The 25,481-nt window shown below is 36.1% G+C and overlaps 1 protein-coding gene across 2 annotated transcripts in view; it reads left to right on the top strand.

The window, feature by feature from the left end:
* Positions 1-25,481, top strand: part of LOC117964180 (calcium/calmodulin-dependent protein kinase type IV-like) — a 107,913-nt gene that overhangs the window by 69,715 nt on the left and 12,717 nt on the right. For both annotated transcript variants that reach the window (XM_058991709.1, XM_058991713.1), the window contains 2 exons: positions 555-637; positions 3,811-3,883. In XM_058991709.1, coding sequence (XP_058847692.1) covers positions 555-637; positions 3,811-3,883 — 156 coding nt within the window. The remainder of the gene's footprint in view (positions 1-554; positions 638-3,810; positions 3,884-25,481) is intronic.

Consider the following 25,481-nt stretch of genomic DNA (forward strand, 5'->3'; position numbering starts at 1 on the left):
CAAGATTAGTGCTAATGTACTGTGCTGTATGTCTTAATTGGATACTGGACATATTCACACCATTCCAGCTACAAATATATACTCTGAAGGTGAATTGCCTACATGGGAATAATTATTTCGTATTCTGTAACATTATCAGTTTGTTTTTTGTTTTACAGAAAATAAATAAATAAATAAATCTTTGTGAAATTAAATTACACGATACTTAAGGCTTGCCATTTCCTTATATCATTTACAAAACTACAGTTTTCTTTTGCCCCCTCCTTAATCATTGTTTAAATGTTGTTTTGATTTAAATATATGCTGAACAATAATGCATATGATGTTAAGAGTGAGTCAGCCAACAGCAGATGAGTTGCTAGGCTTAACCGATAAATTCAAGGTTACCTTTTGAATTGTGAACCACAGCTCCACTTTTGGTTATTTCTTTGTTGCCTTCTGTAAAGGAATGTCAGACTTAAATGTTTACGATTTATTATTTATTTATTTATTTATTATCCTGGGCGACTTAAAATTGTTACAAAACATCACATTACAAAATGCTTTCTTTACAGATTAAACTGAAAGAGATCTTTGAAACCCCAGTTGAGATCAGTCTGGTGTTGGAATTGGTCACAGGAGGAGAGCTGTTTGACAGGTCAGTCCTATTTTAAATTGAAATGCTATTTACACAGCTTGCAGCTTCATATTATGTGGGTATTTCAAACGCCACTGTTAATGCATTGTTCTAAAAGCTGGCGACATTGCATGAAACTGGTACTTTTGTGAACTGTAATTATTCAACAAAAAAAAGTCTTTGCCTTAATCTGCAGTTTTAGGAGGAATTACTTATCTGGAAGAAACTACAGCTAAATATTGTACTTTCTGTGGCCCTGTGAAGCTATCTAAAGCACTGCACAAAACTTCAATGCATTGGAATATTTTCTATGATACAGAGCGATATTTTGTGTTTCAGTTCTAAAGATGCCAATAAAAAAAAATGAAAAAAAGAAAGCTGGCTGGTGAACTCAGTCCAGGCGCGTCTCAGAGGGATGTCTCAATGAAGTCAGCATTGCTAGAGCAAGCTTTGAAACTTCTTCCCTTCCTTCACTTTCACTAAAATATCAATCTTTCAAGATCAGATAACAAGAACCTTTGCCAAAAAGCTGAAATAATTCTGTTGCAGTATTCGATTTGCTATCATTTGCAGCCTTTTTTTAAGTTTCCCATCTTTTAAATCTGTTCATAATCTCCCTAAAATCTGTAAAAACCGATCTACTGTAAACCATTCATTGCTTTACTTTGCTTGATAATACATTATAGATATAATTTAATACAGCACCAGTCGTCCTTATAAAAGTTTAACTGCCATTTCAGAAGTGGAGCACCCACCTATTCTCTAATAAGGTGTGATGTGGTAGGCATGGTTGCCGTGGGAGGTAGTATTGAGAGTATTCTTGTTGAGCTAAAATACCAGATTTTATTTTCTGGTACACAACATTTAACATTGATGGAAATATGGCTTGAAGGAAAATATTTGATCTATGCAGCACTGTCCCCTCTTATAAAAATGTACAATATGTACCTTAACCTTCAACTCTACAGCTTTGGGCTGTAGAATGCAGGTATCTAATATTAATGTGTGTGTGTGTTTGAAAGCCTATTGGTATGTATAATATTTTTTCTTAATGCATTTCCTCTCAGAGGTACTTACTGTATATTACCTTTTGTGAGGCTGCGTCACTTACACCTCAGTCTTGACATAGATTGGCTGAGTGAAAATAAAATCACAGTCGCTCTTAACAGAATGAAAAAAAAAAAATTAATATTAATAATGATTATAATAGTCTGCATGTACTGTCTTGCAGTAAAACTCCCTATATAGACATGTTATTTCGTATAACTGTGTTTGGCATTTGGATTATGAGGAACTACTGTGCTGATTGTGTAATTTATTTTCTAAGCACCACAATTCTCTGATTGTATCCTTTATCTGTAACTTATTATGCAAGCAGCACACCAGAATGCATATTTTGTAAGCTCCTTTACCTTCGATATTTACCTTTCATTAGTAAAATAGCATAAGCTCCAGTAAAATACATCAAAGACTTCTATATCCAGTAATACATCAATGGATCTGTTTTCTAGGAAAGAATGTCAATCATGGGGTTTCCATTCGAGTTTTTTGTAAATTAAAAATGTCTTGTGTAAAATGCTTCTTTGGGTTTCCATTCACTCCGTTTATTTTACTCAAGTAATCCGGGCTTTTCACCCGACGTCATGCAAATGAATGGGAAAGGTGGGGGTTGATATGTAAATTAACTATGCGTAAAGTACTCGTGCTGTTTTTGAAGATTACGAGTGACATTTTGTGAAAATGTGGTTTCCATGCGCAGAGAACTGGTACACGAGTGAATCTAAGCTGCTGTAATAAAGCAAAATGCCTGCTTGGTTAATAATGCGCTTTACTGCTCTTGACCAAATTGTTTTTCAATTTGAGGAGGCTCGTGCTGTCAGAGATGCTCTCCTTTCTTTTAAGTTGCGTTGGATTTACTGCTGTGTTAAATATTAATGATGCAAACAAATAAAACACAATCAATACTTTCATTTGCAATTTTATTTGGTCAGTTCTGAGAGGGCATCAGCAACTTGGATGTTGATGCGATCGAGCTGGCTTATGACATCCAGTTCACAAACTATATTTATTAACGTGGAGGGCAGACGCGCGTTGTCTTTGGACATAGCTGGGATCAAAAAAAGGACGGGAATTAATTCAGTTAAGCAGCTCACTTTCTCTTCGTGTTTAACTTTACCGTAGTTTTTACAGCAAGGGTATTCTCAAACAGCTGCTTTAATACTATAACAAATGCATAACGCAGGTCGTGGTAAGTGGTTTTATACAGAACTGTAAACCCACAAGATATATACAACATGACAGACCAGACACAGCAAAAAACAATAATAAAAAGACTGCCCGCATTAGCATTAAGGTGAACTACTCCACTGCTAACCATAAAATCACCCATAAACCACTACTTTCTGCCATCTTGGAATCCACAGTAACAACTGACATGATCCCTTGCAATATTTATAGGATAAGGATAAACACGCTCATTAACATTTACATGTGAAATGCGGGTTTCCATGCGAAACTGGGCGTGGTTTTCCCGTGTGTTTCGTCATTTACACGAGTAAATGAGAGTTACCCTATCTCTCTCTTTGGCCGTTTTTTTCGTCCACAGACCTGATTTACCCGAGTAATTCTCCCAAACGTGCACGCGCATCGCCATTTCACGTGTAAATTGACCCGCATGGAAACCCCATGAATGTGCTGAAGTGTTGCATTTCTTTTTTTTATTTATTCTGTTAATTTGAGATAATGTAAAACAAGATAAGGTGATACACCTCATCTTTTGGTTTTCTGTCAATATATGCAAATCAGAGTACACTGGGAACATACACACCACAGTTTTGTCTGTAATTCAAGTAGACCTTTGCAATATCATTTTGAACTGTCTTTGATTACATGATGTTAAGTAAAAGATCTAAATTATATTCCTATAGTTCAATTCTAAAATATAAAAAAACTGTGAACAACAAATCATATACCTACGGTATATATGTAAAAAACTGTATGAATAAACATATGCAATGAACGATAGAAACAGGTTTGGACTGGTGAGAAAAATGCATTTCATTTGAGTTCAGTCATTTTTCTAAACTAATAATGGCTAATCTAAAATAAATGTGTAGCTCAGTGTTCCATGAATGATGCCTTTCTTTATTTGATTTTGCCTTTGCTGTATTTAGTCTTTGTTTATTCCTCTGTAGGATTGTGGAGAAAGGATATTACAGTGAACGTGATGCTGCAGATGCTGTTAAACAAATCCTGGCGGCGGTAGCAGTAAGTTCCTATTCATTTCCATTAAAAAAAAAAAAAAAGCATTTAGAGGAGGAAAGAGAGCAAACTGTAGCACTGGAGCATTTGTGAAATGCTATAAACCTGTTAGGTTTCATATTTGCCAGTCAGAAAGAGTTTCACAATAAAGAATTTAAGACTGGTATTTAAAACAGTAGATTTCACACATTTCATCTTTTGTTTAACACTTTGAAATGTGTTTGATTAGAACGCTGCATGCTTACAAAATGGCTGCCTTTGGGATTCTTTGTTGGTGACAAGGAGGGTATTGGTCCCCCTTGTCTGAGGGAGTGAGAGCTGGGGTGGGATAGGATTGGGATGGAGGTCGGGTGTTAGGATATTTTCTACAGGAGCAAAGACAGACAGCTAGGTTATGAAGGACCGTGTGGCTGCTTTATGGTATGAACAAAATTTAACATTTTGGATATTTTTTGAAAAATGGCAGAAAGTGTAAAAATGAACTCCTTGACTTTAATACTGTACCATTCTCACTTTGTTTTCTGTTTAATGCAGTTTACTATATTTTGATGCAGATGTTTAAAAAAATACATCACTAATTGCTCACAAAATACCATTGTGTATGGAAGTTATCAGCATGTCTCCTGTAGAAAGGATACCCACAAACGAACAGAACAAAAATAATGATACTAATACAATGTTTGGTTTTCCTATAACATTGCAGTATATAAGGGCAGAAGTTTATAACAGATTCATAACGTGCAAATTAGCTCGTTACACTAATCTAATTTCAATCTCTACCTTATACAACTGTACCACCATACACTCATCAAATGTGCAGTAATCTTGATGTGGGCAAGGCTTTTCTATAGAAGATAAAGACATCCCTGATCTTGGCCAGCTGTTCATGACATATTTGCTACTGTACATGCTTGTCACAGTCACACTTTACAGCTACTGTTCAATGCCATTTTATTTTCATATTCTTACAACTGACCTGTATTCCTGAGCAACCACAAATGGAGTAACCTTTATTCGATCACCCAATCCATTCTTAAATTGCATCCAAAATGACTAGTCAGTAGCTTGGTGCCGTGATGTTCTAGGAAGCCTGACCCTCATGTTTCTTTTCATACTGTCTTAGACAGGTAAAAGGGTATATTGTCAAGACATGACATCATGAAAAGCCTACACCGCAATACTGTGTTGTGTCTGTAAGCACTTGGAAGGCAGTTAAACAGTGAGACGTGAAAGTAACTGCTCAGTATGCGCGTTCTGCATTTTGTTTGAAAGATACATGAGGTTGCCTTGATTTCGGCATGGATGTACGGTAAGATGTGCACCTAACATTGATTTATTAATTAAACTACATCCATTTCACAAACAGAGGTATTGGGTTAGTGCTGAAACATTTGTCTGCCAGATTTTCTTACCTTTGAACTGTAAGTATTTGGAGTTATGGAGAGAAGCTAATTGTCTGTAGTCAACCCAGGATAAAAGATTGGCTACGTCCTTTGCCATATTTATCACAAACATTCATTATGAACAAATTATGAAAAGTATGTTGGTAGGTGTCGGCAATGTTAATCAAATATTAGCATTATTATCTTAAGGACTCATGCACTGGGTCATTGTGTGACTCTAGGCATTATGTCTCCCTACGAGATGGCAGATAGCCAGAGAAGTGTACATCTCATAGGGTAGTGTTTTTATTTTCAAATACAGACATCTAGCAGAGTAATCGGATCATGCAGTTTCTTGTATTAAAAATAAAATATGCATGAACAATTGATAGATATATACTGAATTTATATTCATGTAGTTATGTTTTTAATGACAGTCACATACATCTTTCATCCTGCGTGGTTTCATTTTGTGGAGATAAATTGACATGGTTTGTGTTTCGAATGGAGCTAATCAATCATATTGTCAGTATTCTGAAAATATTTGTGATCCCTATAGCTATCGTGTATGCAATTCATTGAACATGAATTGAAGACTTGATAGCTATAGGGAGTAAGTGTAGAAAGTGTTGATGCTTATATCTTCAGTGATGTCAATTCAAATCACTCTTCATTCACTTTGTTTTACTGCATTATATTCTACTTTTCAAAAAAGACCAAAGCAATGAATGTTGTTCCTATATAGCCCACCGTCCCGTCCCAATATTCTGTGTGAATTACCATTGACATTCTCTGTGTTACGTGGGCTTTCTTTGCTTTAAGCAGTGAAATCCTTACAAAATCCCAACGGATGTTACATAATCAGATCTTTCAGACAGAGAAACAGTATGGCTAGCCAAAAGGATATAAGGAGAAGCATGGTAAACAGCAAAATGACTGTGAAGATTCACTAAACTTTTATGAGGGATGGTACTGTGCCTAACAGTGTTTTGTTTTGTGCTGCTTAAGGGGTACTCAGATTTACATGAACAGATGATATAAGGAAAATGTATAGAAGCAAGAATGGAAATAAGACTCCCATTGCATAGCAGTTTGAGCCATTCATGGTTTTACTGTGAGTTTAGTAAGACACATATGAGCTTGTTGCCTGTACACTGTGAATAATCAAGCTAGTATTAAAACCTGAAATTTGTAAAACTGCAACGCAAAATGTCTTATTTCCATCCCTGTGGAAGTGTCAAACTCATAGAATATTTCATAATCTGAGGTTACATGTGTGATGTTATGCGCACAACATGCTGAAAATATTAGTAATTTATACAGAGCTTCTGCTAAAGAGAGTATGTGAATTTGAAGACATTCCCTAAGTCAAGGATATGTGCCAAAATGGCCAATGTGTTTAGTTGCAATGCTAAAATGCTCCTGAATAAAAGATGATAAACTCATGCCCAGAATAGTGTGTTTGCAAGTAATGATCTTTTTTTTTTTTTTTTTTTTTTTTGTATCACATCTGCATGGAGATTTTCAAATATCACAGCATTCTTTGCAGAAAGAAAGTATTTAGTTCCAATACCAGCAGTTATTTACCTGGCGTTGACCGGTGCATTAATTAATCAGAACACGCTGTGCTTTTAATCAGTTGTTACACTGTATATGTATGTTTTATTTATGAATATTTAATGTGAACTCTGAGGCACAAGAAAGTTTTATGCTGCTGTAGAATATATTTCACTGCAGTCATAAAGAATAGTCATAAAATGTCCAATTTGGAAGAAGTGCTTGAGGTTGCTCTATTAATCAAGTCTAAAAAGAAGTTTCAAAAAGGAGTTTGCCAATATTGACAAATGGGTACTGTGATTTTTTATTTTTTTTGTAATTGATTATTATTGTGTTGGCAGAGCTGCATGCATTTGCTACACAGTAATGGCTGCAGAGGGCTTCAAGAGAATAAGATAGGAATTGGTAAAACTGGAAACCTTTTAAAGGTGCAGTGTCCCACAATTCAAGTTTATAGTAAAATATAATTCATTGGAGAATGATTAGTACATTCTTCCAAGCCTGTAGCTTCAACCTTCTTTCACCCTTACTTCACTAGGCTTCCCAGTTTGTTCACAATCATATTAAAGGCAGTTTTGGGTCAACGAGGCTCAGTCTTCCCCTCCCTTTGTGGGGATGTTAACCAATGAAGTAGTTCCCAAAATCTGCCAAAAATCTTTTTGTTTTCTTGTAAAAAAAACATGCACGCTATTGTTTCTCCACAGCACATTTCCCAGCACGTATACGACTAAAAATATAAGCATAAATAATACATTATTTTGCTCAGAAAACTGTAGCAATGAGTTAGCCATTCCGCACCTATTGAGTGACCATACTGTTCATGTTAGTTGATGCCACCAGATTTCTTCCTTTGGGAGTCAAAACATTACGGTTATTACTGGGTGAAGCCACAGAGCTACTGAACAATTGAATTAATCTGGAATATGAAACAATATGTAATTGACTTTGGAAAACGTACAGTAAAAGTTGGGTAGAATAGTTCAGTAAAGCCATGGAAATACTGCATTTTATTAACTTTTATTGACATTGATCATTTTCACAAGAAAACTATTTGCATCTTCTTTCCTGTTCTGATACCATCCTACAGCTGTGGACAAAGTGTTGCATCCTCCTGTAGAATTAACACATTTCACTTCATAAAGTCAAATGAAACCTGCTGAACAATGTTACGTTAACATATTGAATTACTTACCACTTTGTAGGTTTCCATATACTTATTGAAAAACTGACAAAAACTGAAAAATGTGACATTTTGAAATCTAACATGAAATACTGTACTGCTATTATGGCTCCCAGTAGACTTTTGCGATATCATTTTGTAATTTATTTGATTACATGATGGTAAATATAAGATCTAAATTATATATATATGTCTCAATCCTAAAATTCTAGGTGATGCAAAATGTTTGGCCATTGGACTGTGAACCATTTTGTTAAAATGAAGAGCCTGACATATACTCTGAATGCTTCCTAATTAGATTAGATTCTTCTCTACACACCCATGTGATGAATTGTCTTTGATTTCTTTCAGTATAGACACACCTGAATGGTGGTGGCTGAATTAAGCTTGCATGACGAAGGGGTAGCAGGTGTCACTGTGAACTTATGACCATAATTACCAACATTAAAGGGAAGATGAATCTATCAAAGCAAAGGCAATTTCCTTTTATGGATAATTAATATGGTTGCCTTAGATTAATCACTGAAAAGGCTGGCATTTTCTAAGATTAAAAGGTTGCAATACATCAGTATATAGGTTGCAATAGATCATAAGTAATAAATAACTAGAGAATGTTAGACCCCTATCCAGAGCATTATAGGTTATTATAGGTCTCTAGATTGAATACTACTGTAGATGTAGATATGGAACAACGTAGTGTGATGGTGGCTCACTAGATAAGAAGATTTTCACTTTTGGGCCTGGTAGTGATACATAGCAAATACACCATTCTTGTTTTGTTTGTGTTTTTTTTGTTTGTTTTTTGTAATTTGCAGCCGCTCTAGATTAAATCAGACCTATTTTTGTGATACTGTGAGAGCTTAAATGAAATGTCCTGAATCCTCCCCATTACAAGGCCTGCTGTAATAGCTTCAAATGTTTACAATGGTACACTTTAGTAAAAGCGGTTTATCATGTAAAAGAACATCAAATCCATAGTGTAAGCATGGGTACATTTGTATTGGTAAAGGCACAACTGCTTGGTGAGGTTCACGTCCTGGCTTTGCAACAATGTTGCTGCTTTTTCTCCTCTCCATGCTAAACAGCGGCCTCTACTGGCCAGTCGACAGGTAAGATCGACTAGCCTCTGTGATCCAGGGGGTCGGTATATCCCGGTCATCTTCTGTCGAGTTTCTGGGTGTAATGAAGTGATTACCTTGGTGTTGGGAACTTTTATAAAAGAATAATTCCAAAATGATACAAGCCATGGACTGCTGACTGTATTATTCTTTATCTAAGTATTCCTGCTTAGAACATGGAGCTCACACTTACCTTAAAACAGTATTTAAATAAAGCTGGATTATGATAAATAGATTATAAATCAAAATAGAGACTGGTAGAAGATAGTCAGCTCAATATCCAGACAGGTGAAACAAGTAGTCTGGATTATAATGGATGGTGACCTTCATTATAGGGTTAACACCTGTTAGAGTGAAACATACAGTATCTGTGTCATCTTTGCCATCGGCCATGGGGAGTTAATATCCATTATTCAGTGGAAGACACATGTGTAATTATTCATCTGCCTGCTTTGCACATATCTTGAACAATATCCAATTGAAATAAATCTTAGAGTGGTCATTTTGTTACTGATGGTAATTGGTTCAGGCTGATGAAGACACTATTTGTAGATCTTTGAAACGCTGCAAGATATTCAGCATACTGCTAAGATATATGGTGGCCTAATATTCTTTTTGATGGTACTGATACCTGATTTGCTGAGCTAATGAAAGCTTCATCTTGGATGCCAATTGTCCAGTTTCAATGAAACTGTGCATAGGAATCTATTTTGGAATTGTAAACTTGGTTGCTTTTCTGCAAGGAGAATCCGGCCCTAACCAACATGTCATCAGCAAGTGCATAAAAGCTCTCTGTGTTATTCTTCCATGTCACTTCTTTTTTTTGGCCGCTCAGTCAAGCACTGGGAAGCTGAAACGGGAGTTGACCGCTTAGAGCCTGGAGGGACGGGTCGTGTCTCAGCTGCTCAGTTTCATAAATGTTTCAATATTTGGGGGGTAGGTGACAGTGCGCCACTGTGGGGTGCGTTAATAATTTATTATTATTTTCCATTTATGGTTTGGCGGCCTTGTCTTTTTGGGGGGAGGTGGCTCATAGCCCCTTCCTATCTGTGGCTCTGGGATGCATGTAACTGTTCATGTTTTTCCAGCCGGCCTCGTGCAGGTAGCCGTCGGTCACCCACGGACGAGGCCTCCGGCCAAATTTATCTTTCACTCGGATCCTGAGTGCCCATCACAGTAATTGGGCCCTGAGCACCCATCACAGTCATTAAATCATCTGCAATTGCAATCATTCATTCACTGCGGATTCTCTGTGCTGAATTACATTTTACTTGCTGTGCATTTAGGTTACGCTTTTTTAATGAGTGACACCTGTAATGTGTTTTGGTTGCCGCGGCAGTTAAATAACAGTGAAATCTCACCAGAATGGAATGAAAGAAATAAGGACTGACTGACTGCTTCTTGCTAGACATGGGGACAATACCTTCTGGGAAACAACAGCAAGGCTGTTACTATAGCAACTAACTAGGCAAAATTCTGCAAAAGTAACAGATTAAAAGCCTTTTATCCAGTTGCTTAACAGAAATGCAACTCTGACACCAAAGGTTTTTTTTTTTTTTTCAGAGCCTTTTATCTGATTAATAATAAATGTATTGATGCAGTAACGGATAGCCCTGTAGTCTTTAACCTGCTAAGTAACATTAAGGTACATTAGGATTATTTATGGTTGTTAGGAAGATAAGATGATTGCTCAATCTTCATTTTAACATGGGGGGGGGGGGGATCGGGGGGGGACATTCCATCAACCTTACATACTTTCACAAAAGCTATGGACTTGATTGATATTTAAAATACCAAACCACTTCCAAAATATGTTGTAACTCAATTTGTGACTCTTTTTTGTTGTGTATTATTTCAAACAACTTCAAAGTCATGTATATAGTATTCAATTAACTAAAATACAATTTTTCAATATAAATTGTATATAGCTCAATATTACTTCTGTGGAGGGCTCCCGAGTGGCGCATCCAGTAAAGGCGCTCCGTGTGGAGCGCAGGATGCCCTATGCCCTATAGCCCGGATGTCGCCGGTTTGGGTCCAGGCTATTCCTTTGCTGACCATGTACGGGAGCTCCCAGGGCACTGCCCGGGGGGGGGGGTAGGTCAGCCAGGGTGTCCTCGGCTCACCGCGAACCAGTGACCCCTGTAGTATGGCCGGGTGCCTACAGGCTTCCCTATAACCTGCCCAGAGCTGCGTTGTCCTCCAATGCTGTGGCTCTGAAGTGGCTGCATGGTGAGTCTGCAGCATGAAAAGAAGCGGTCGGCTGACGGCACACGCTTTGGAGGTGTGTCTTCACCTCTGCCGAGTCAACGTGGAGGAGGTGGCGGTGAGCTGACCCTAAAAGTAACTGGATATTCTAAATTGGGAGAAAATACACAGTAATTGTCGACTACTAAATTTTTCAAAAAAAAAAAAAAAAAAAAAAAAAAAAAAAATATATATATATATATATATATATATATATATTACTTCTGTGTTCTCAGACAGGCTCTAATATGTGGGAAATAGGAGAGTTTACAAAGTGATAGAATGTATTTGAAATTGAAAGTGTACAATAATACACTGTACGTTACATTTCTAACTGGCCTTCCTCTAATCTCTTTCTTCTGCTGTATGCTTTATACATGCAGCTTCAGAAGAGAAAGAAAGAAAGAAAGAAAGAAAGAAAGAAAGAAAGAGAAAAAGTTTAGAATTCAAATGTGACCCTGAAGCCTGAAAGTTTGGGACCTACAGACTTTTGGTCAGGTGATTTATGGACTACCTACAGAGTCAAAAATACACAGCAGTCCTGGGAGCAGCAGTGTCTTTCATTTTCTAAGTTAATATGAAATAGACCGCTCCCACACCAACTGTGGTGATGATGCAGTGCTAAAAAAATGAAATGTATCTGCAGCTTCCCTGTTTACCAACTTGCCAGCAGCTCACACTTATCTAACCACAGAGAATGTACAAGAGGAAAACAGTCAAGGTGAAGACAATAAGTAAATGAAGATCAGGACTCCAACTATTTAAACATGATATATGAAGCAAGAAATACAATCACCAGTGGTCCTTACTCACTTGGATGAAGCCTGCAGGTAGTGTCGCAGGCAATTCTGTTTTTTGCTTATCAGCTGACTCCTTCAATTCTGCTGGCTCAAGATTTTGAGATAATAATTTACAAGCGTAGACCATTTCATATGAATAAATATGTACTCTTAAATAGAATCGTATTCATTTTAAGATCTGTGTGATCTGTAATTATTCATCTGCCTCTGCATTGCCCATATCTTGAACAATGCTTTATCCAATTGTAATGAATCTTAGAACGGTCATTTGGTTATTGATGGTAATTGGTTCAGACTGATGAGGACAATATTTTTAGATCTTTAAAACTTGAGATTTTACATGGAAACAGTGGCTTCACAGAGGTAGGCCAGTCTGTGGTATTTCTTACTTTGGATTGGTTGAATTGGCAGCCATTTAATACATTCGTCCAATAATATATTAAAAAAAATAAAAATAAAAACAGCAGCCAATTCAACCGGTATAGTCTGTTGCCCAAAATCACATATTTAAATGAGAAATGTCTTTCTTTCTTTCTCTCAAATAAATGAAATACGCTAAATGTATTGAGTCCTCAGAGGCAGACAGTAAGTCCAGCTAACTTGGTTTAGTAATGTCCTCTATTAAATCGAATGAGTAATGTACCAGCCAGATGAAGTTATTAAGACTAATAGGTTCTGAAATTGACTTAATTCAAATGGCAGTCCCCAGATTCTAATTAGCTTCCAGAATGCTGCACACATGTAAATATATCTTTGGAGTTAAAAAAAGGGCCAACATACAGTTGAAAGTCTGCACCACGTTGCTTTGGGGCATTCTATTAATATGTTGCATTCCCAAAAGAACGGAAGGTAGGGTAATAGTCCTGTAATTATTATTTTTTTTTCATAATGTTATTTTATGTGTCTATCTATTGCAATTGGTGATACTGACCTACATAAATAACCTATATTGCTGAGGATTAAGGCTTCTGCATCTCCACATACAGTATATATTTGGGTTTCTATTACCTCATTGAACCATTTTGTGAGGATGGGTATTCGAAGGGGATGAAAATGTTTATACCATTTTTAGAATATGACAGTCTATCCTTCCCCACCGGATACTTTCCCAGCAGAGCGGTACTTGAGCTCATAGTAAAGAAATAAAAAAAAAAGAATCTAATGTGTCAATCAGTGCAATCCATGTCATTATCTTGTTCCTGACTGTACAAATCTAACGGTAACAAGCTCTTGCTGTGCCAGTTATTTGAGTGACTCCTTTTAAACATTTTGAATAGGATCCCCAAATGGTTTTATGAAATTCAAGGACTTATGCAAATGTGTCATCAATTACTACTGTATCACACTTTTCATATCGGCATATTGAAAATGAACTAGAACTACACGTTGAGCGGCTAATTTTAGGCCAATTAGCTGTAGCAAAGATTATTTATTTATTTATTTATTTATTTTTAATTTGGAATTGCCAACTGTTTTTTTAGCCTATGCTGACATGTTTATTTTTCATATTAAAAACAAAACCTTACCTATCGACCTTGACTTGATATTGTGAAATTTTTTATGCTAATCGCATTCCAATAAACTGAAAAGAAAGCAATCATTGTTATCACAGCCTTCACCCAATGCATCTCTTCAGCAACCATTCAACATCTGATTTCACTATAATGTATTTACTGTTTTCTCAGTTATTTTATTAAATATTTTATCACAGATCAGATTACAGTAAATGCATTTGAACATGTCTTGTTACTATGCACTTTAATGGTAAATACAATAAAAAAATACCAGAAACAAACACGCCAGTGTAAGTATAGATTTGCGGTAATATTGCAGTTTGCCTTGCTATTCGTGCATATACTGCCTTTACATCTCTTTTTCAATGCTGTGATATGCTTTATACTTTGTGCCCCTAACCGGCTTCAGGAAGAAACCCAACCAGAGAGGCAGTGACATATAGAGGCTCATTAGTCAGAACAAGGGCTAACAGGGCTAACATACTTTTTATTCATCTCTTCAAAAACGGTTAAATAACACCACCGGTTTCAATGGGAGTAAGCGGCAGCCTCTGGTAGAATTTGTTGTCACTGGGTAGTTCAGGCTGAAGAGGCTCAATATTTATGAATATTGCGTGGGAGCATCTAAACCTTCTTAAATAACATAATATTTGTCCAAAAACGGCGATAGTTGGTGACTTTGTAAAGCATTGTTTGCTTGTTTTGGTAACCTTTAAGAGAAGTTGGGTATTATTATTATTATTATTATTATTATTATTATTATTATTATTATTATTATGTATTTCTTAGCAGACGTCATTATCCAGGGTGTCTTACAATTGATTGAATATCACAGTACAAAATATCACATTATAAAATATCACATTACAGATAAGAGCAGTTATAAAGTACAATAAAATCATTAGCAAATAAGATCAAATTCAAATAAGAGCAAAATAAAGAATATAGTAAGTAATTACATTTAAGAGCGAGTTCAACTGAGAGCAGTTAACTTATAGTAAAAATATGTGCTTTATACTAGTAAGTGTACAAATAAGTTCATCTAGATGGCCTTGAATTATTTACATTTCTGGAAACTGAAAGCCACTCATTTCTCTTTCCAGCCACTGATAAAAGGAGAGAGTTACAAATAGTAGCCATGTTCTTGTTGTCTGGCTGCCTACGCATATGCAACAGGTTTGTCTCCAGTATTGTTTATTGTGACACTTGAAGAACTGTGACAACTACCCAGTTCTGAATGCATTCCCTCAGGCAGCCTTGAAGCACATTGTGAATAGACATTCACAAAGTACTTCAATACCTAATTGAGCGTTTCCACAGAACAATATAGCCCTGTCTGTCACGCTCTCTAGTGTCATTAAATGATCCAAAAACATACATTGCCACCTTATAGCGAACATTTTCCCTTGTGCCATCAATGAGATGAATCGTCTTTCAGTGATTTGCTTGTTAGTGACCTTATCGGCTGGGATGTTCTTATTTGACAGGTAATATTGCTCATCCCACACTGGAGTATTGAAGAGAGACAATCATTGCTCCCTACACATGTCCAAATAGAGCCACGTAATGTAAAAAAGTAGAAAGCTCAATAAAGCACAGTCAAGCACAGGTTTGCCATCAAAACCATGTGAAACGAAATGTCTCAACCCTAATTGTCAGATTTCGAAAAATGATAACATTTTGTGGGTATCTCAGCTGTTGTGAGATGGGGTGCATTTATCTATTCAGAGATAATAATATTTATTTTGTTTTATGATCATAACAAGGTTATTTCAAATTAACAGTCAGACCAAAATCTGAAGTAAAAAAAAACAAAAAAACCCCACAAATGAATACAGGCTTTTTTGCCTTCAAATCTGAGTACTTAAGTACTGGCCTTCACAGAGGTAGTGTATAATGTGCTTAATCCCTATAATTGAACACTGTGGGCCCAATATTGATAACCGCGCATGACACTAACATTAAGGCATTGATTTTTTAAATAAATACAGGAATAAACTATAAATATGATGATAAATAACAAATCAAGTGGATTTTTTAAATAAAAATATGTCTCATGTTTACATTTACACAGAAGGTTGCTAATCTTTTCTTTTTTCATCATATATGCCATATAAGCTTTATAACATTACAGCCTTTTAATGTGCAGACAATATTTAAATTCTTCATTTGTTTTTGTTTATGTGAGTTTAAGATTTACTCACCTTTAGTGACTAATTAAACATATAAGTCATTAATCTGTTAAGCCCCTTTCACACTGGCAGTTTTATGCGGGTCCGGACCCAGGTCCTGGCCACCCGGGTCACAATCCTGCGCAGTCGACGCAATAACAAACAGCCACGCCTGCGTGAAGGTTTCACTTCTGCAAGGAACGTTTCTGTTTATTCTTTTTAGCCTTATTTTGTTGATTGAGACACCGCATGAGCCAGACTGCAGCAAGGGATGTAGAAACATTTGCTGTAATCAATGTGAAAGTGTCAGTAACAAGCTGCTTCCAGGGCATTGATACACGTATTGTGTACTTGCGTCTGTCACCCAGGTCAACCCTGCTTTATCAAACGCAGTGTGAAATCGTGTACCCGACCTGCATGACAACGGGTCCTGAGAGTCACCATTGGAGAAACTCAAAAAATTCAAATCTGCTTACTTTGTTGCACACTGAATCTCTCCTGTCTGTCACATGAATTACAGTCACAAGTACAGCTGTACACAGTCTCATGGGAATCCAGGAATATATCTTTTTTGCAAATCTATGCGAAATGTATTCTGAGAGATCTTACGATAATGATATTATCCAGTTGAAAAGAAAGAGATGTTAATTTTGTCTGAGAGAGCCTGGTGAAGGTTTAATAGCATCTTGGGTTAAAAAAAAAAAAAGAATCTTCTGCTTAGACTTTCTTTGGCTTTTCTTCGGTTCATTCCCTGAAGGATTCCTCAATAACAGTGCTAGGGAAAAAAAAAAAAAAAAAACTTAATATAAGGCTGTCAAATTCTAGCTCTCAGTGTGATTTGAATTGTTCTTAGGTGTTTAGCAGCCAAAAGAATTCAGCTGGTGCTCACTAATATGGAACACATCATTCCCTGCATGCATCACTTCTCATCACTTCTTTCCACACAAAAAGGTCACATGGGCGCAGAAAACATCTGCCGCTTCAATTTATTTACCTCTTTCTGTTGAGAAAGATATCGTTTTTTTTTTAATATACTTCCTCCAAAAGAAGAGCAAGGGTGTTATTTTTTAACAGGATTGTTTAGTGTTCACTAAATATGTGAATTCAATTCTGGTCCCTGTGCTTGAATTGAAAAGCAGCTGATTTATTACCAGTAAGTCCCCAACGCGTTTGTCAGTTATAGGAGTGCTTGGTTCACGATGACAAATAAGTAACTTGTCACTAAACAGCTAGACAATAGTTTTATGCTCAAGTGTTTAGACAAGTAAGAACAGTAGCCTCTCTTTTTTTTTTTTGGTCGTCATTCAAGAAATGGGAACCGTTATGCACTGCCTGCCTGCCTGTCTGCTTGTCTGCTTGTCTGACTGCCTGTCTGCCTGCTTGTCTGTCTGCCTGCCTGTCTGACTGCCTGTCTGCCTGCTTGTCTGCCTGTCTGCCTGCCTGCCTGCTTGTCTGTCTGCCTGCCTGCCTGCTTGTCTGTCTGCCTGCATGCATGCCTGTCTGCCTGTCTGTCTGACTGCCAGTCTGCCTGCCTGTCTGCCTGTCTGTCTGCCTGCCTGTCACACTCTACAATGTGAACATGTAACTTGATTTTGTACAAATGTTCACCACACTTTTATCATACAATCACAGACTCTTAAAGACGTTTCAGGTTGCATTTGGCTGAAATCTGATAAACACTTGAAAATATTCTTAACTTTTCAGGCAGTGTGCGTGTGTGTCACTGGTTATGTATTTTATCGGCAGATTTAAATGTATTCATTTTATTATTTCATTTAAGATTGCAGTTCTAAACTGGCACTTGAGCTTTTAAGTTTTTAAATATTTAATTATTATGTGTTTAGGGAATGCAAGGAGAAACAAGCAGTTGCTTGATATTTTGAACTGTTTCTATTTTAATAGGGTCTTTTTAAGCCATCAAAGCACATACCCATCAAAGCATAATATAGAGCTCTCAAGAGCTCACTGAATAATGACTACTCTCATGTAAATCAGCCCTTCTGTTTACTGAGTCAGTAGTGAGTGACAATGAGCATTTGAGCAGTGACAGAACCACATTTTGCCCTGCAGTCTATGACAGTAACATGAGAGCAATTAGCATTGATAGAAACACAATGAATAGCTATTGGAATGACAATGACCAAATCCCTTCAAAAAACAATGGACTATAACATGTTTCCTATTAATCTCTTCAAAAATGCATTTCCTGTCCCTTGATAGGGACAGAGTTGCTGACATGACTTCCCAGACACTCAGAAACTACAGACATTATATCGGCAACTTTGTAATGACAGTTTTCATAGCCTTCAACCTTCTTCTGGTTTTAGGTTAACCACATGCATAATAGCGTTAGTATACTCAAATGATGGGAGTGTATTTATGTGTTCTCATCCCCTGGTGGGAATAACAGTTTATACAACAAGCGTTTGTATAGCTAGCATGAGATACATTTTTGTTATTCCACTTCAGTGGGATAACATGCTTACCGGGACTAGTTTCGAATGGGTCTTTGCTTACATTCCAATCCAGCGGTGTACAGCCGTGGCCAAAGGTTTTGCATCACCTAGAATTTTGGGATTAGAGACACAAAAAAACTGTATGAACATAATTTAGATATTTTATTTAACATCATGAAATCAAGTAAACTACAAAATAATATCGCAAAAGTCCACCGGAAACCATAGTAGTAGTACAGTATTTCATGTTAGATTCCGAAATGTCACATTTTCAATTTTTGCTTATTGAAAACTACAAAGCAGTATGTAAGTCGATATGTTAACGTAACATTATTCAGCAGGTTTCATTCAACTTTATGAAGTGAAATTAGTTGATTCTATAGGGTGATGCAAAACTTTGGCCAGAGCTGTATTGCTGAAATTCAGGTGCTTCGGTAGTTCAAACAATACTGCCACCGATACATGTAACAATTTAAAAATCTCTGAAATAATTTCAAATTTCTATTGTCCAATTTCCTTCTGAACGAGTTTAGCCAAGAAATGCCAGCTACCGATCTGCCTGCCTCTGACTTATCTGAGCAGCCTGTAGCTCTTTCATTAACACTGGTAACTGTAGGAAACAACAGAGAGGCTGCAAATTGACAGACTGAGCTCAAGCTTCTATCTAGACAGTTGCGAAGAGGCCATAGACGGATCAAAAAACCATGTCGAAGCGTAGTCTAACAACGAAAGTAAAGATCCGCCAGGTAAAACAATCCTTGATTTAATATAAAACAATTACTAATTTTATTCAGAATCCTGGGATATGTGGAGGAACGTGTCCTTCTGTCACCACATACGTTAGTTGAATTTACATGTACAGTACTTACAGTGGATGGAGGTCATAGTGATCTACTTTTTTATGATATGTCTAATTTTATTTTTATTGCAGTGGCAGGGAATGTATGTTGTTATAAAATATGGTAAAAAAATAAAGATATGCTTTAATTATCCTATCAAAATGCAAATCCAAATAGAGATTACATTATTTTTCTTCTCAGTCGTTATACCATGGGTAGAAAGAAAAGACGGAGCCATTGCCTAACATGTAGTTAACTGGATTGATTTGATAAAAATGCAAATAACTTTTTATAGGATAGAAAAAGGCACACACTACCCTGTCAAACCTATTGCAAGTGACATATTAGCCCTGAAGCTTTGAAGATCTAATAATTGAAAGTGCATTCACTGCAAAGGCTTTAAATATTCTAAAACTGTTCAATCAAATGAATAGTGCTGATTACTGGGCACCATTCAGTTTCTAACAGAATATGGATGAATCCAAGTGTTCTGCAAATGTATATTATAAAAGCCCTTATCAATGTATTTCAAGTATAGGATGTTTCTTTTAATGGAAATTACATGTGACCTTTCTGATTACGACCAGATTCAACCCTTCACTGCGTTGACAACAGCAAAGCCTGCCTTTTAGGGATAATCACAATACCGTCAAGTTTGTTGTTTTAATTTTTTTAATTGTTGCTTTCTTTTAAGTTGGGAGCATAATTGCTTTTCAATCAAATAAATCCTGTTTTAATTGCCTGATAATGAAATGACCTTCTCTGCACTTAATTAAAACCACTTTTTTTTTACTTTCAAGCAACATGAATGAAAAAATAAGAGGTTGAACAGATACAGATAACCCTATTGTACTGGTAGATTAAGATGGTCCAGCATGCAGAAAGGTATTATTTTTTTGTGTTGGTGCTTTTAAATGGAAATATCACATAATTCTGGTACTAGGCTAGACAGATTTTATTAAAAAGAAAATGTGTATGTTTATCAATCATTTGGAACATTAAACATGGAGTTTAGTTGAAATATAAAGGCATTCAATGAGGATATTGCAAAACAAGTAATCAACATGGTTTATTTCTCATTTTATGTAGCAGGCTGTGTAAACCGTTACAATCAAAAGCAGCTCGGTTAGAATTATTCACACTTTGGCTACAACAGAAATAGAGGTTGCATGCTATGATTGTAGCTTTATTGTTCCTGAAAAAAATCCACCTGGCCCTGCCTTTTTTTTATTATGCTTCTGACATGTCAGTGGTTTTATCAGAATCAATCTGGAGGTGTGTATGTCTTGTCTATACTGTATTTGTAATTTATGTTTATTCAGAGAAGTGAAATTTCTAATAATGTACTTTTGGCAGTCGTGGGAAGGAATGGTGTAGCTCTGTGTCCTTTCCCAGGTTGCCTTTTTTTGTTGATACCCAGTTTCATTGGCTCTGTGTTCTTTGTTCTGAAGTTGTGTGATAAGTGATGAGCGATTATCACTTTTACAAGGCGATTCGATTATCTGTTCGATATTTGAAAATAATCCTGATTATCGATTATTCTAATATCATTCTTAGGGGGGAAAAGTCACAAAGGATTTCTTTTTTATTTCTAATTAAAAACTACAGTAAAACTTCAATAACTTTTTTCAGCAGCACTTTAAAACCTACAAAACATACAGTATGCATTATATTGAAGTCACTACTAAAGAAAGAATGGCAACCTGAAACAAAATATTCTAAAGATAATTGTTAGTAATTAATAATTGCAATTGTTTTTATAATATATTGTTTCAGGTTGCTATTCTTTCTTGTATTACATTTCATTTAATAAATGAAACATGATACAAGAAATAGTAATTTGAAACATTTTTGTTTATTATTAAAAAAAAATAAAAATTCTTAACCTGCCGCTGACTAAACTAAAATGAGAAACCGAGTCAACAATAACAGATACATACAAGTGAACGTCTCAGTAAAACAATACAATAACTTTGGTTTTCTCTTGTAGAAAGAAATGCCATTAATAAGGTTATTGATTGATTGATGTGTAAAGAAAATGCAAATAGATTGTATTTATGAACTTACAGTATTTCAACACTCGCTCGCCTAATGAAGAGTTCTGCTATGCTACGCTCCCTGTATGTTTTTGTTCATGACACCGTTTTGTATGCATTATGGGAGCTTTACAGGAGGGCGGGTCTCGAGGTTCCCTTGACTACAGATCCCAGAGTGAGAGCAGCTTCAGTGGATGCCTGATTACAGGAGATAAGATCCTTGATGCGTCAGTGTCCCTTGAATTTGACATGTTTTTGACCCATGGAACGATGTTATTTGTACCAAACTGCCACCAGCCTATCCCCTCCAGGTATTCCATGCTTGGAAGGCTCATTTCCAAAATCTAGAAAACTACAGTACGATGTCGGAAGGATGGAATCAAAATTCTACAGCTCTGAGTGTCAAAAGTTGTTGTAAACACGACCAGTGTTTGAGTCATTTACAGCACCTCGACTCGAACACCAGTAACCCTGGCCCTAAAGTTTGAAAGCATCATGAAACTGACAGGCCTATCTGCTGCTTGTCCCATTGATTTTGTTTCAAGGCAACTGGTGTGCTGGAAATGGTGGTGAGGAATGTGTAAATCATAAAAGCCTAAAATGTACCTTAGTTTTGGTACATTTAAAATGTAAAATTATTGTAATCCTTCTGGCATTATCATTTTCTTTTAATCTCTGTTTTGTTGAGCTAAGTGTTTAATAGCTTTTAATTTAAACTAGAACTTGCAACAGGATGATGGAGCTTTTTTTACATACTATATATTACAGGTTACATGCCGTTTGGATAACAAATACCTGAGGCATGAACGTTACACCCGTTTGCACAAAAGTGTACACTACATAGTGCAGGTGTGCAAGCCCTATATCTGCTGTTGACAGCAACAGGATTAGCCTGAGACAGATGTTGCATTAAAAAAAAGAAAATCTCAAGCTTGGAGGAAAGCATGGACATGCTCATTAGTATCACACCATCTGGTTTCTGAACTGTCAAGAAAGAAGCAGGCCTATTTAGTTTATTCACACTGTACTTCCAGATCCAAGCGCCCATTCTAATCATACAGCAATCCACAAAAGAGAATATTTTATTCAGAAATTCAAGATTTATTAAAACTAAAAATACCCCTATCAAAACAACTCAAAGCAAAAATGTGTAAATTATTTATTTCTGTACATATTATTATTTATTTTTTAGCAGACGCCGTTATCCAAGGCAACTTACAATTGTTACAAGGTATCACATTATTTTTTTACATACAATTACATTATGTTTTTTACATACAATTACCCATTCATACAGTTGGGTTTTTACTGGAGCAATCTAGGTAAAGTACCTTGCTCAAGGGTACAGCAGCAGTGTCCCCCATCTGGGATTGAACCCACAACCCTCCTTTCAAGAGTCCAGAGCCCTAACCACTACTCCACACTGCTGTCATATGTAAATGTTATAAATTAAATCAATTCATGAATTATTTTACCTGGTGGATCTTTACTTTCATTGTCAACAGACTATGCTTTGATGCAGATTCATTTCGAACCCTGTTTATGATCTCTTTGCAGCTGTCTTTTTAGGTAGAACTTTGACCTCGTCTGACAGTGTGCAGGCCTCTCTGTTGTTTTCAACCATTACCTGTGTTTATGAAGTGGCTACAGGCTATTCGGATAAGTCAGACGCAGACAGATAGGTCGATGGAATTTCTTGACTGAACTAAATTTGAAATTATCTCAAACATTTTAAAGTTATAAAGCACGCATCGGTGGCAGTATTGTTTGAACTACCGAAGCGCAGCTCCATCCTGAATTTCAGCAGCACACCACTGGATTGGAATGTAAACAAACACACATTCAAAACTAGTCCTGGTAAGCGTGTTATTCCAGTTATGTTATCCCATTCATGTTATTCCATTGAAGTGGGATAACAAAGATGTATCCCACTCTAGATATACCCAATGTAAATGTGGGTGATTACACTGATTTGGTCCAGCATTGTAACAAAGCATGGAAGCGGATCAATTCTAGTGTAAGGCCAGTTTGACTAAGGGTGAGAGTGCATGGGCTGGATGCCGTTTCTATGGGTCAATTGCATCATAATGGTGGGTGTGGGGATCAATAAACATGTAACTTGGCATTTCAAAGTGGAAAATATGGGAAATAATATGGTGCAGTAATGATTCTAAACCACTCCACTATTTGTTAAACTATTTGATATATATATATATATATATATATATATATATATATATATATATATATATATATATATATATATATATATATATATATTTTAACACATCCTGCTAGTATAGGCAATGCAAATTCATTTGAAGCCGCAAGTGATGCAAACTGTAGACCAGCCTAGTCCTATTCTATTGAACACAAGACCACTGAACAGACCTTTTTTTTCTAGCAAATGTTGAAGCAACTAATTGTAGGTGACATGTTGCTATCAGAATAGTTGACATGTTATTGCTTCAACTTTGCAATTGACAACTGCAACTGTTTGGAGCCATAGCTGTCAGAAAGTTGTCCGTTTAGACTTCGATTTCACTGAAAAGTACCAGACTTCACCCATTTCTTATGTAGACCATAAAATCTAAAATTATATCAAAGAATAAGCAATTACCTTGAAAATCATGTCACTCTATCTCAAATAACTCAAAATGTGTCAAGGGCAATGTCAAACGCTATTATAAGTTGAGTTAAAAATGTGTCTGGGGAAAAACATAAATGTAGATTTTAGACGAGAATGTAATGAGAACAATTTAATTGTAACCCCCTTTCCCATTTAAAGTTAACAGTAAATAATAATTAACAGTAAATAATAATTACTGACAAAGCAAGCTTTTAATAGTGTTTTTTGTGGCCAAGAGTCATTTAATTTTGTTTATTTAAGTGTGTGAATAAGCCGTGATAGGTTTCTCACATACATAGATTGGCCTGTTCATTTACATAGTGGCACTAGAGAAAACAGTCTTCCTTCTGATGAGGTTTATTTTTGAAACGAGGTGCTAAGTAGTCTTTCAAAGGATTGTTCATGTTTACTGCTCTCTGAAATTACTTTTTATTATTGTCATGAGTAAAATACATCTTGCAGCTCATTACAGTGTGTTAACTTTCTACTGACTTTCCTTGTTTAATTAAAAGTTTGAATAAAATGTGAAATTCAACAGAAGCCTCGTCACCACACTAATTGGTAGTAAATGTGCTGTCTTTAACAGATAATGTTTGATTAGACTTGGGAGAAGGAACGCTACAAGCAAAGCTTCTGTGGATTGGGTATCTATCTGATTTGATTTAATGGCGACCAATAAGAACACTATATTTATCCAGAGACCTGTACTAGACCTTCAGGACATAATATTCTTGCGACACGTCACACTGTGTCGTCGATATTACCCATGCTGCCCATTTAAAATTACACAGGGGTAGATGTACTCAGATGGGCCAGTCGCAGCGCAAACATACCACAATTTGCATATCTGTTGCAACAATTCACAAAGTATACATTTTGTCGTATGTATTAAGAGAAAATATGTTAATATTTTGTGTCGTCTTCGAAAGATCTCTAGCATTGCGAGAGTCTTGCGACATTTTTTGGAATAAATAATGAAAGGCAGTTTAATCCCATCAGTTTCTATAGTGGGGTCCTCACCTTCACTCCCAAATAAAAAATTAGTTTCTATCAAAGTTTTTCATAATCATACAGTAGCCTCTTGCTATACTGGATATGTTTGTCTGACATAAGGAGGTGTCAGGTTTAAAAACAATACAATAAAATCGCACACACATACATTTATAGTCCTGAATGTATTTTAAATGTAGAAATCATTGCGCTGAAATAACACTAATGTGTCTTGGGTAGGCTACACATTACATTATGTAAAAAATATGAATCTGTACAGTGAGCCTATACTACAGTATACAGTACAGTAGTAAAATCAAATGAATACCAAGCACACTTTATTTTTACTTTAGCCTGCTGTAGGCTTCCGGTAACACAAAATAAACCATGCTGCTGCAAATAAAAGATTATTTTAAATTGAAACTAAATGATTTTAGCTGTTTTTTTTAAATTATTATTATATTTAGCATTGACAATTAACACAAAATAAAAGTTATGGTACCTACAGGAGGACAGTCAATTCTTGTTAATACGAATCTCAAGGGACCAGCAGCAAATTTTGCATGATACCACTAATTCGTATTATATATCGTGTTACTGTCAGTTTTTATTTAAGTTAGTCAGTGGTGCAGTGCTAAACTGTGCACAATTACAACAAACCATTAATAGAATAGGTGTGTTTCCT

The sequence above is a fragment of the Acipenser ruthenus genome, chromosome 2, assembly GCF_902713425.1.
Source record: "Acipenser ruthenus chromosome 2, fAciRut3.2 maternal haplotype, whole genome shotgun sequence".
NCBI classification, from domain to species: domain Eukaryota; kingdom Metazoa; phylum Chordata; class Actinopteri; order Acipenseriformes; family Acipenseridae; genus Acipenser; species Acipenser ruthenus.